The following is a 13,753-nucleotide window of genomic DNA, read 5'->3' on the forward strand; positions in this document are numbered from 1 at the left end:
ATGAGTTTGGCTGGGGGCCGGGCCCCCCGGAAGACCGCTGGGAACCGGCTCTCTGGGCTCCTGGAGGCAGAGGAAGAAGATGAGTTCTACCAGACGACTTATGGGGGTTTCACAGAGGCAAGAAGCGGGCCCAGGAAGAGGGAAGGGAGGAAGCGAAGAGAAGGAGTCTTGCAAGGAAAAACCCTGGACAAAGAAGAAGGGGGCGGGGAATCTCTACCGAGGAGCTCTGGGAGCTGATACTCGAGTCAGGGTGGGTGGGAGGGGGTGCAGTGGAGTCCTGGAAGAGACAACCCTTGGCCGGGTTGGGGTGGGGGTGGAGGTCTGGGATGGAGAAGCCCTCTGGAGGCACCCCGCAGTGTGGTAGAAACCTACAGTGCACATCTCCAGTTTCTCTGCACTGTGACGTCTAGCATGCGGAAGGCACATCGTAGGCAGTCCCTTGGTATGTATTTGTGCTGTTTGGCGCACTGCTGGGTTATGCAGAGGAGTATGGAGTATGCAGAGGAAGCCGCTCCAGAAAACCGGGGCTCTTAGGCTACCCTTTTTTCAAATTTCGAGCCCCAGTGTCAATGTTTTCCTAGATAACCCTTCCGTGACTGTTCTAAAAACTTCTCCAATGACTTCCGTCCCAGAAGCTGTTTCTGTGAAGTTTGTAAATAGACTTGGCTTGCTTATTTGTTTATAGTTTTCTGTTAGATTGTAACTTCTGTAAAGTTACAGGTAGTCTTTCTTCAAATGTTACTCTTCCCGTCGGTGGTCCAGTGTCAGGATTGGGCTGACACTTGCTACATTCTTACTTCCTGAACCTGTGCAGTTGATACATATTGAACACATGGAGTGTGGCGGTGGGTGGTGATAGATCTACACAGTGTTAAAAACACTTCTCTGTCCTTATATATCCAGATTCGGGGTCGGGGGGAGGGACTGACCGGGTTTACAGTCTCTTAAAATTCTGTGCGATAAACATGTTACGGGAACGTGTAGGATCCAGAGTTGTTGCTCAGGATAAGGATCCCTGTGGGGATGATGTTTAAGCAAAGAAAGTATGAGTAGTAGGACTTGACTGGATGAAGAACAGAGAACAGGGAATGAGAAAGATTATTCCAGGAAGGGGTTGGAGCACAGTGTGGACAGGCACTGGGATCCTGATCTGGGACCTGCAAGTTTACTTTTATTTTCTATCCTGAAGGAAGAATAAACACTGGTAAGGCTGGAGGCAGTGAGCATGAGCTGGATCACATAGGTCCCTGAGAGCCACAGTAAGGAATTTCGCTCTTCATCCAGAAGATTGAGAAGAGTCATCAAATTTCTGAGATTAAATTTGTACTTCAGAACTGTTACTCTGTAATAAGGGACATGGGGGAATGGTTTGAAGGGGGCAGGAAACATGGATGGGAGAGTTCAAGAGATATTAAGAAAATAGCACCCACAAGGCTCAGTGACTTTCTGGGAGTCATTACTTACACAAGCCTAACCAAGTAGTTTAAAATAGAACTTTCTCATCCCTCCTCCAAAGTCATTTTCCTATTTCTGTCATTTTACGAGTCGTTATTTAATATGTACTCTTCATGCTTCCAAAAAGGATTTAAAGAGGCTTATGATATAAACAAAAAGTAGGAACAGTAAAAATAGAGACAGATCATAAGTCATTGTACCAGGAGCCTATGCTAAAATGGTAAGAGCAATTGATATTAAATTTAGCTGTGAGTTTTGTGGCTTACTTAGCCAAACTAAATTTCTTTTTACGGTAAGAAAGACGCATACGTGTTCTTTTAGAGAGACAAACCTATTCAGCATAAAACTCTAGGGAAAATTTATTACTTTTTTTTTTTTTTTTTTTTTTTGAGGTCTTCCCTCCACTGGTTCACTCCCCAAATGGCTACCACAGTTGGGGCTGAGCCAGGCCAAAGCCAGGACCCAGGAACTTCTGGGTCTCCCACATGGGTGTAAGAATCTGGGGACTTGAACCATCCTCCACTGCTTTTCCCAGGCACATTAGCAGGAAGTTGGATTGGAAGCAGAGCAACTAGAACTTAAACCAGTTCCAACTTAAACCAGACTTTGGTCTGGCCTAGCCCTGGCCATATCGGCCGTTTGGGGAGTGAACCAGCACATGGAAGATCTTTGTCTCCCTACCTCTCTCTCTTTAACTGTGCATTTCTTTTTTTGTTTTTAAGATTTTATTTATTTACTTGAAAATCAGAGTTACAGAAAGAGAAAGAGAGGCCTTTCATCTGCTGACTCCCCAAATGGCTGCAATGGCCAGAGCTGAGCCGATCCAAAGCCAGGAACTTCTTCCAGGTCCCCCACATGGGTACAGGGGCCCAAGGACTTGGACAATCCTCTACAGCTTTCCCAGGCCATAGCAGAGAGCTGGATTGGAAGTGGAGCTGCTGGGACTCAAACTGGTGCACATATGGGAGGCCGATACTGCAGGCAGTGGCTTCACTTGCTATGCCACAGCACTAGCTCCTGTGCCTTTCAAATAAAGTGAATTTTTTTAAAAAATACATAAATATATATATGTATACATATATACATATACATATATATATAAATATGAAGTAACGGGGTGGTTATATAACCCCACCCTGTAGGTGATATAAAAACATTCTGTTATCCAGTCATTTATAAATGACTGGATAAAAGATACGGGAATAGTAATTCTTAATTTGTTGAAAGCATTTTGATTAGGCACTAAACTAATATGAAGTTGATCTATTGCTCTCTGGAGATGGCTTACTACCAGGTTAGAGTCAAGCCCAGGGGATTAATGTGTTCCTAGGCTGTCTTTCACAGAGATCAGTGGGGAGGAAATGGTAGTTGTGAGTGCAAGATTGAATTCTGGCTGGCTTGGAGTGTCAACCATTTGTTGACTTTTTTTAAAGATTTATTTATTTATTTGAAACTCAGAGTTACACACAGAGAGAAGGCGAGGCAGAGAGAGGACTTCCATCCACTGGTTCACTCCCCAATTGGCTGGAATGGCCGGAGCTACACCGATCTGAAGCCAGGAGCTTCCTCTGGGTCCCCCACCATGGGTACAGGGGCCCAAGAACTCAAGCTGTCTTCTGCTTTCCCAGGCCATAGCAGAGAGCTGGATTGGAAGTGGAGCAGGCAGGACTCGAACCAGAGCCCAAATGGGATGCCGGCACTGCAGGCAGCAGCTTTACCCATTACGCCACAGCGCCAGCCCCCCATTTGTTGATTAATGGACAAATCTGCATCACTGATTGGAGAAAGAGCTGCAAGTCTGAGGTGTTGAGCCCAGTCGACTCCTCTTTCCTAAAGTGTTTGGGCTTTTTCCCCACTTTCTTTCCAAGGTGGCTGCCATTCTAGCCCTAATGTATATTACATTAGAGCTAACGCTTCAGATTTTCTACTCCAGCTCATCAAACTGAGCTCTGTAACTTTCTTAAATATACTTTGTACGTACTTTTTACCCTTCTACCTATTTTTCTCAGTAACTTTACCTCAACAGTGATTATCATGCTGGGACAAGTAAGGAGGAGGTAGTTGAAAATCATTGGCCCTCAGGTGTTTTTTTTTGTTTTGTTTTGTTTTTAAGATTTATTTTAGGCCGGCACCGAGGCTCAATAGGCTAATCCTCTGCCTGCGGTGCCGGCACACCAGGTTCTAGTCCTGGTTGGGGCGCCGGATTCTGTCCTGGTTGCCCCTCTTCCAGGCCAGCTCTCTGCTGTGCCCTGGGAGTGCAGTGGAGGTGGCCCAAGTCCTTGGGCCCTGCACCCGCATGGGAGACCAGGAGAAGCACCTGGCTCCTAGCTTCAGATGAGTGTGGTGAGCTGGCCGCAGCACACGGCCACAGCGGCCATCGGAGGGTGAATCAATGGAAAAGGAAGGAAGACCTTTCTCTCTTTATCTCTCTTTCACTGTCCACTCTGCCTGTCAAAAAAAAAAAAAGATTTATTTTATTTATTTGAAAGACAGTTACAGAGAGAGGTAGAGACAGAGAGAGAGGTCTTCTATCAGCCGATTCACTCCCCAGATGGCTGCAACGGCCAGAGCTACAGCAATCTGAAGCCAGGAGCTTCTTCCAGGTCTCCCATGTGGGTGCAGGGGCCCAAGGACTTGGGCCATCCTCCACTGCTATCGCAGGCCATAGCAGAGGGCTGGATCAGAAGAGGAGCAGCCGGGATTAGAACCAGCGCCCATATGGGATGCCGGCGCCTCAGGCCAGGGCTTTAACCCACTGTGCCACAGTGCCAGCCCCTGGCCCTCAGTTTAAAACTGAAAGTTTATTATCCTGAAATTGTAAACCTCTGCAGAGACAAAGTATAACCTTCTTTTCAAATCTTATAGTCAAAGTGGGACAATTACAGGATAGTCAATGTGGAAAGGTGGCTTCTTGCCAGAGATAAACCAACCAACCAACCTTCTTTCCTTCCTTCCTTCCTTCCTTCCTTCCTTCCTTCCTTCCTTCCTTCCTTCCTGTTGTTGTTGTTGTTGTTGTTGTTGTTGTTTTTTAAGATTTATTTATTTGGGTACGGCACTGTGGTGAAGCGTGTTAACGCCCTGGCCTGAAGTGCCAGCATCCTATATGGGCGCCAGTTCAATTCCTAGCTGCTCCACTTCTGATCCAGCTCTCTGTTATGGCCTGAGAAAGCAGTAGAAGATGGCCCAAGTCCTTGGGACCCTGTACCCATGTGGGAGACCCAGAATAAGCTCCTGGCTCCCGGCTTCGGATCGGCACAGTTCCAGCTGTTGCGGCCAACTGGGGAGTGAACCAGCAGATGGAAGACCTCTCTCTCCCTGCCTCTCCTCTCTCTGTGTAACTCCGACTTTCAAATAAATAAATCTTAAAAATAAAAACTTTATTTTTTAAAAAAGATTTATTTATTTATTTGAAAGTCGGAGTTACACAGAGAGGAGAGGCAGAGAGAGAGAGAAAGAGAGGTCTTCCATTTGATGGTTCACTCCCCAGTTGGCCGCAACAGCTGGAGCTGCGCCGATCCAAAGCCAGGATCCAGGAACTTCTGGGTCTCCCACGTGCGTGCAGGGGCCCAAGGACCTGGGCAATCTTCTATTGCTTTCCCAGGCCATAGCAGAGAGCTGGATCAGAAGTGGAGCAGCTAGGACTCGAACCAGTGCCCATATGGGATGGCGGCACTGCAGGTGGTGGCTTTACCTGTTACATCACAATGCTGGTCCCAACTTTTTGTTTTTCATTTTTTGGATTCTAAAGTGTTATCCACCAGACTAAAACCTGTGCCCCAGATCTGGCCCACTGTTTTGTTGTTGTTTGTTTTTTAAAGACTTATTTTGAAAGAGTTACAGAAAGAGAGGGAGAGACAGAGAATGAGAGAAGAGATCTTCCATCTATACTGGTTCATTCTGCATATGGGCACAATGACTAGGGCTGAGCCAGGCTGAAGCCCAGAGCTTCATCTGGGTCTCCCTCATGGATGTAAGGGTCCAAACACTCGGGCCATCCTCCTGTGGTTTCCCAGGCACATTAGCAGGGATCTAAATCAGAAGTGGAGCAGCCAGAACTTGAAACAGTATCCATGTGGGATGCCAGCATCACAGATGGCAGCTTTACACCTACTCCTGTGCTACCTGTTTTAATCTGGCCCTTTATAGAAAAAAGTTTCCTGATTTGTGGTCTAAAAGATTAAAGTTTAGACCGTTTCCCACCACCAACTGGTAGCAAATATGCCTTCCTCTGATTTGCCATAGTTGCCGTGTTGTACTTTATGTGTTGCCGTGTATTAAAACTTCTGATTGTGTCCTGTCCTTCACTAGACTGTGAACCCACTGAAGGTAGGAACCAAACCGTATGCTCTTGTTCCGCAGTACTTACCACAGTGTTCTGCGGGTAGAGGGCTGTCTGTGGATGTTGCAGGGGCGTGCCAGTAGAACCAGAGGTTGGCTAGGAAGGCTTCTCCCCTAAAAGGAAAGAATAGCTCGGTTGGGAAGGAGAGTGAGGCAGCCCTTATCAGGAAGGTGAAGAAATTCTGTTCCTCGTGCGTGCAGGGGCATTAACGAGTCTGCTCCCAGTAAGCCCTCGCCTCCTTGTGTCCTCAGGAGTCGGGAGATGATGAATATCAAGGGGACCAGTCAGACACAGAAGACGAGGTGGATTCTGACTTTGACATCGATGAAGGGGATGAGCCATCCAGTGATGGAGAAGCCGAAGAGCCAAGGCGGAAGCGCCGAGTAGTTACCAAAGCCTATAAGGTGCAGGGGATTCCTGGTTCCCTTGGACTTTCTGAATTCCTACTCTCTTCTTCATCAGGCCCAGAACGCTCCATATCAGCCCCATTTCTACAGTGCCAGTTTTCTCCCTCTCTTTTTTTTTTAAACCGTGCACAACAATTTATTTATTTATTTATTTTCCGAAAGAAACCTTTTATTTAAGGAATACAAACTTCATGCATTTCATAAGTACAGCTTTAGGAATATAGTGATTTTTTTCCCACCATACCCACCTTCCCCCCAACATTCCCACCTCTCCTCCCTCTCCCATTCCCAGTCCCATTCTCCAAATAACTTTATACACAGAAGACCAACTCTATACTAAGTAAAGAGTTGCCAGTTTTCTCTTGTTAAGATCCTCATCTTTCTCCCTACGTCTTCTGTTCTCTGGTATCTGATTCCAATCTGTCCCCAGGAGCCTCTCAAGAGTTTGAGGCCTCGAAAGGTCAGCACCCCAGCTGGTAGCTCTCAGAAGGCCCGAGAAGAGAAGGCACTGCTGCCACTGGAACTACAGGATGATGGCTCTGACAGTGAGTACAACATTTGGGTCAATTAACAAAACTGGAAAATGGTCATGAATTATTTTATCAGTATTACATTTTCTGAAGTTGATAACCTTACTTTGGCTATGTAAGGAAAATCTTTATTCTTAAGAAGTAGACACTGAGGTATGTAGAGATTAAAGCCATGATGTGTCTAGCTTAACTCTCAGATCATTCAGGGAAAAAATTCATGGAATGCAAAGGGAGCAAAATGTTAACAGTTGGTGTGTGGGTAAAAAATACACGTGTCTTCTTTGTACTATTTTTGCAACTTTTATGTAAGTTTGGAATTCTTTCCAAATAAAATTTTAAGATAGGTAAATAGATAAAGGAGATAGATATGAATTCAAAAATTGCTTCCCATCTGATTCTTCCCAGGTCGCAAGTCCATGCGTCAATCTACAGCTGAGCATACACGACAAACATTCCTTCGGGTACAGGAGAGACAGGGCCAGTCACGGCGGCGAAAGGGACCTCACTGTGAGCGGCCACTGACCCAGGAAGAGCTACTCAGGGAAGCCAAGATCACAGAGGAGCTCAACTTACGTTCACTGGGTCAGTCTGTCATTTCAGGAACAGCAGAGGGACTGAGGAGCATGAGGAAGAGTGTGAGACCTGGATGACCAGAGAACAGGGGAGGTAGAGATTTGGGATGAAGAGATCAGAGGAATGGAGTGGAGAAATGGAGCAGGTGATCAGGAGCAAGGGACTAGGCCCCTATGAGGGCTCTGAGAAATAAGCCATATTCAGGTTCTCTGGTATAAAATAAGAGTTGTGTAGAAGTGAATTCAAATCCTTGTCTTGCTATTCACTTATGTTAAAGACTGCAGGCAAATTATTTAGCCTACTTGTATCTTGCTTTCCTTTTCCTTTTTTTTTTTTTCAAGATTTATTTATTTATTTGAAAGTCATAGTTACACACAGAGAGAAGGAGAGGCAGAGAGAGAGAGTTCTTCCATCTGCTGCTTCACTCCCCAATTGGCTGCAGTGGCTGGAGCTGTGCCAATCCAAAGCCAGAAGCTTCTTCCAACTCTCCCACATGCATGCAGGTGCCCAGGGACTTAGTTCATCTTCCACTGCTTTCCCAGGCCATAGCAGAGGGCTGGATCAGAAGTGGAGCAGCCGGGACTCAAACCAAGGCCCATATGGGATGCTGGCACTGCAGGCAGCGGCTTCACCCGCTACACCACTGCACCAGCCCCTTGCTTTCCTTTTTTACAAATGGATGACGGTGCTTATTTTAATGATAAACAGGAGAGTGGAAAGTCAGTAGAGTTACTCAGATCACAAAATTAAAAAAATACACATTCTTAAATATCTTTTCACCTTAGATGCTACTGGGTATACAGTTGTGTACAGTAACATACTGTAAAAAATACATTTCTTTATGAATGGTAAATCTCAACTTACGGGAGGTACTTGAGAAACTGAGGAAATGGCAGATTCGCATCTACCATTACATGCTCTCTGGTATGTATTTTTCATTGGATGAAATGGTGGGTGGAATCACTTACAGTATATAATATTCTTTGTCTCTTTCTGAATCTATTTTCTTTTTTTTTTTTACCAACCATGCATGGATATATGTAAATCTATATGCATATATATATAGGCTTATATATACCTGTATATATTATTTGTATAAACATGTGTAAGTCACATATGTATACTTCACCATGGAGTAGAAGATTATTTACTTGAAATATCTAAGTCCCAACCCTTTCCCATTTAGTGATACTTTTGAAAATTAGATAACTTGATTCTGAAAGGATACAAATTTTTTTTAATATTTATTTTATTTATTTGAGAGGCAGAGTTACAGAAAGAAAGAGGGACAGAGAGAGAGGTCTTGCATCTGCTGACTCACTCCCCAGATGGCTGCAATGGCTGGAGTTGGGCTGATGCAAAGCCAGGAGCCAGTGCCAGTGCTATGGCATAGTGGGTAAAGCTACCACCTGCAGTGCCAGCATCCCATATTGGTACTAGTTTGAGTCCTGGCTGCTCCACTTCTGATCCAGCTCTCGCTATGGCCTCAGAAAACATAGAAGATGGCCCAGTCTTTTCCCAATATTGCATTTGCACCTGAGTGGGAGACCTGGAAGAAGCTCCTGGCTCCGGATCAGCACAGCTCCAGTCATTGGCAGCCATCTGGGGAGTGAACCAATGGATGGAAGACTTTCTCTCTCTGCCTTTGCCTCTCTGTAACTCTGCCTTTCAAATAAACAAATAAATCTAAAAAAAAAAAAAAAAAAAAAAAAAAAGGCCAGGAGCCAGGAGCTTCTTCTGGGTCTCCCACATGGGTACAGGAGCCCAAGCACTTAAGCCATAGCAGAGAGCTAGATTAGAAGTGGAGCAGCTGGGACTTGAACTGGTACCCATGTGGGATGCCGGCACTGCCATTAAACTACTACGCCACATCGCCAGCCCCAAAAGAATGCAATATTGGGAAAAGATTAAGGTCAGCCCCAACATCTTCAGGATGTATTCTCATGATTTTATTTCTCATATTGTCCTTAAAATAGGATATATGATTTTTTAAAGTTTTATTTATTTATTTGAAAAGCAAAGCTACAGAGAGGCAGAGGCAGGGAGAGTGAGAGGTCTTCCATCCACTGGTTCACTCCCCAGATGGTTGCCAATGGCCGGAGCTGTGCTGATACAAAGCCAGGAGCCAGGAACTTCCTCCTGGTCTCCCACAGGGGTGCAGGGGCCCAATGACTAAGGCTGTCCTCCACTGCTCTCTCAAGCCATGGCAGAGAGCTGGATCAGAAGTGGAGCAGCCGGGACTTGAACTGGTGCCCATGTAGGATGCTGGCACTGCAGGCAGTGGCTTTACACGCTATACCACAGTGCCAGCCCCAGCAATTTTTATCTATATAATAGAAATTCAATAGTTTAAAACAGTATCTACTCCTCAAAACATATAATGACTGAGAACTATCATGAGTGACAAGGTCACCAAGGTGTCTGTACTTAGAATCTGCATCCTTTGTGCACATTGGTCGGTTTGGACCACTCTAGGAGAGTGACTGTGGACTTCAGAGTTACCAGGGTGATAGGAGTTGGGGTGGAGAGGAAAAGTAGAAACCACTGCCCAAGCTTGAGTGAGTAAGGGAGTGCCTGTGGTGACTAGGAAGGGGAAAAGTGAATCTAGACTTTGACAGCTCTCAAGTGGATAGAAGAGTAGTGATCAGAAAGCTGCAGTTGCACTCAGGTGCAGTGAGAATGAGCAGCTCCAGAAGGCTGCAGAGTGCTGGCCTCAGTGATGACCAGGTGTCCCCTAAGGCAAGTTGTGGAAGGAATGCTAAGTGAGGAGCATGAAGATACGGGCGAGTAAGCTGAGTACAGAGCAGGACTTCCAGAGGGTACAGGGAAGGTTTTGAGAGAAAGACAGAGGTTGGAATGATGGCTCAAGACAGACAAAGCAACAGGTTCAGTGGAGAGGGTTTCCAGAGGATCCTTTTTATTGAAGAAAAAAAAAATTATTTGTAAGGCAGAGAGAGAGAGCTTTCATCCAGTGGTTCACTCCCCAAATGCCACAACAGCCAGGGCAGAGCCAAGCTACAACCATGATTCGATAAATCCATCTGGGTCTCTCATGTGGGCAGCAGGGACCCAGGAACTCGTGCCATCGTCTTCTGCCTCCCAGGATGCACATTAGCAGGAAGCTGGATCGGAAGTGGAGTAACCAGAACTCAAACCAGGCACTCCAGTGTGGAATACAGGTGTCCCAAGCAGCAGCTTAAGCCACCGGAACAAATGCCTGTCCCCAGAGGATCCTTTTATGATCAGAGTTTAGAGGATTGTGTTCACAGTGCCCCCAATTAAGGACACAGAAGTTTGGAGTTCGTTTAGAGGAAAAGGACCAGGAATAGTTTGATGTATTTATTTCTTAATAACAAATATTTACTGAGTGCCTGTAATGTATGGAATGCTGCATGACCCTGATAATGTGTAGATAATGTGAGTCACAGGCACCACCTTAGGGAAGAGACATTCATAGCAGCAGTGAATTATCATAGAGCAGTGTCACGCGGTCCAGCAGGTAACATGCAGCATGTAGTCAGTCGGGGGACTGAGGTGAGCTGGGGAGGAGTGCCTGAAGCAGGAACATTGGCTTAGCTCAGCTAATTGTCACCCAGTGGGAATGCAGACCTGCGGTTGCCAGGTTTCCTCATTGTTCACGAAGGACCAGAAATCTATATACTTAACATAATTTCCTAATTTGTAAATGTCAGTTAACAAATTCAGATTTTTGCTGGAAACGTACAGATCAAACAAACTCTTAAATGGGCTTCCATCTTCAGCCTCTTCCAGAAACTGACAAATGCAATAGTAGAAGAGTATATTAGGTACAGAGATCCCCAAATTAAGGGAGTGACTCAGAACCGTGTTGCATGAGGAATGATTCAGTGTGATGGTGTTGTGATCAGCCTGGGAAGGACCCAGTGGGGACATGGACATTCGGCATTTAAAGGACTCCCATATGGAAGCCAGATTGTATCCTTCATGGCCTTAAAAGGGAGAACTGATCAGAAAGTATATGTCAGCTCAAAATAGGAAAGAACTCTTTTTTTTTTTTTTTTTTTTTTGACAGGCAGAGTGGACAGTAAGAGAGAGAGACAGAGAGAAAGGTCTTCCTTTGCCATTGGTTCACCCTCCAATGGCCACCGTGGCTGGCGCGCTGCCGCCGGCACATCGTGCTGAGCCGATGGCAGGAGCCAGGTACTTCTCCTGGTCTCCCATGGGGTGCAGGGCCCAAGTACTTGGGCCATCCTCCACTGCACTCCCTGGCCACAGCAGAGAGCTGGCCTGGAAGAGGGGCAACCAGGACAGAATCCGGCGCCCCGACCGGAACTAGAACCCGGTGTGCCAGCGCTGCAAGGCGGAGGATTAGCCTAGTGAGCCGTGGCACCGGCCGGAAAGAACTCTTAATGATGTAGTGTGCTGTTGGGGCTGGAGTGAGTTGACACGGCAGTTGTAGAGGAGATTCTGAATCTGGGGAAGTGAACAGCTCTTTGTCAAAGGGTCTCTTCTAACTCTGATGTCCCACAGTTCTGAGTGTGCTTGGGAAATGAGATGCAGAGAGAATGTCAGGAGAGACAAACAGAGGTGAACAGTTAGCCTAGCGGTTAAGACACCCACGTCCCACATCAGAGTGCATGGGTTTGGCTTTCAGCTCAGGCTCCCGATTCCAGATTCCTGCTAATGCAGACCCTGGGAGGCAGTGGTGATGACTCAAGTAGCTGGGTTCCTGCTGCCCACGTGGGATTGCGTTTCTGGTTTCCTGCTTCAGCCCCGACTGGGATTCATTGCAGGCATCTGGGGAGTGTCCCAGTGGAGGGAAGCACTGTCTCTTTGTCTTTATCTGTTTCTGCGCATATCAGTCTCTCTCTGCCTCTCAAAGAAACAAACAAACAAACAAAAAACCAGAAAACTTAGGTATTGGAAGTTGCCAGGGGGCTTTAGGGGATGTCCATAGTTGGCTAGTTGGCTGGTATAATTGGCAATAACTAGATGGTTAGGAAAATGATTGAGAAACCATGGGACAGAAATAGGATATGAGAAAAAGGGAAACTGACCATCCCTCATTCCTTCCTTTGATCCTGAAGAGACATACGAACGACTTGAAGCTGACAAAAAGAAGCAGGTTCACAAGAAGCGGAAGTGCCCTGGGCCCATAATCACCTACCATTCGGTGACAGTACCGCTTGTCGGGGAGCCGGGCCCCAAGGAAGAGAATGTCGATGTGGAAGGGTGAGTGGAGCCCATCTGTATTCAGCTGTGTTTTCTCAGCCCTGTTTCACTTGCTTTCCTCACACAGTGCTTGCTCCCTAACACCTGGAGGTTCCCAATTCCTGCCTCCCTTCAGCTCTTTATTCTTTCTCGTCTGGCCGCTCTCGCTCTCTCTCTCGCTCTCTCTCTCTCTCTGTTGGCTTTCTGTCGCTCCCCCTCTTCGTGGAGGAGCGACACTAAACCCTGCGCTGTTCTTTTGTCTGCTCGGCCCTCCCCGGGTTTGCTGCTGGTTCTTCCCGGGTTGGCTACTATCCCTTCCACCTCCGTGGAAGGGCAGTTCCCCCTGGCCACATTCCCCACTTCCGCAGGGGAGCGGCACACCGCCGACCGGCTCTTCTCGGGGGCTGCACAGGTGTTCCTTCAGCTAGATGTTCCCCATAGATGTTCCTGGTGCATGCCGTCTCTCTCCTCCTTTATAGTCCTCCTCCGCCAATCCCAACTCGGCTGCCCACACGCCGAGTACGCTGCTCTCCAATCAGGAGCAAGTCCTACAGTTTATTGGTTGAACTGGAGGCAGCTGTGCGGAAGCTGTTTACTTCTCTCCCAGCGCCATGTTGTGGGAGAGCAGATGCATAGAATAAGTCTTAATTCCAGTAACTCAGTCTAGTCCGGTTGCTCCCCACAGCTTTCTTTTCCCATCTGTCCCTTAGTAGAGTCTTCAAATGTTCATACGTCTCTGCCTCCCTTTTCTCCTTCCTCATGCCTGTGAGTTTTCTTCCCGAGTCTTGTTATCGTCTCTCCTCAGCTCTTTGTGTTTCTCTGTTTTTTTGCCCTCAGACTTGATCCTGCTCCCACGGCTTCTACGTTGACTCCCCATGCTGGCACTGGACCCGTCATCCCCCCTGCTCGCTGCTCACGTACCTTCATCACTTTTAGTGATGATGCGACATTTGAGGAATGGTTTCCCCAAGGGCGACCCCCTAAGGTCCCCGTTCGTGAGGTCTGTCCAGTGACCCATCGTCCAGCTCTATACCGAGACCCTGTTACAGACATACCCTATGCCACTGCTCGAGCCTTCAAGATCATCCGTGAGGCCTACAAGAAGTACATCACTGCCCACGGACTGCCGCCCACTGCCTCTGCCCTGGGCCCTGGCCCCCCACCTCCTGAGCCACTCCCTGGCTCTGGGCCCCGAGCCTTGCGCCAGAAAATCGTCATCAAATGAAGAGATGTCTAGTGCTTAGAAGCCACTGTCCTGC

At 47.0% G+C, this 13,753-nt stretch overlaps 1 protein-coding gene across 1 annotated transcript; it reads left to right on the plus strand.

Annotated features, from left to right (window-relative positions):
- On the plus strand, positions 1-13,719 carry VPS72 (vacuolar protein sorting 72 homolog). The gene is given in 6 exon segments (NM_001171300.1): positions 1-117; positions 6,046-6,198; positions 6,632-6,746; positions 7,137-7,313; positions 12,371-12,515; positions 13,332-13,719. Coding segments are annotated over 6 exon segments (1,095 nt in total).
- The last annotated feature ends 34 nt before the right edge of the window (positions 13,720-13,753 follow it).

This window comes from Oryctolagus cuniculus, chromosome 7 (genome assembly GCF_964237555.1).
Source record: "Oryctolagus cuniculus chromosome 7, mOryCun1.1, whole genome shotgun sequence".
Lineage (NCBI taxonomy): Eukaryota > Metazoa > Chordata > Mammalia > Lagomorpha > Leporidae > Oryctolagus > Oryctolagus cuniculus.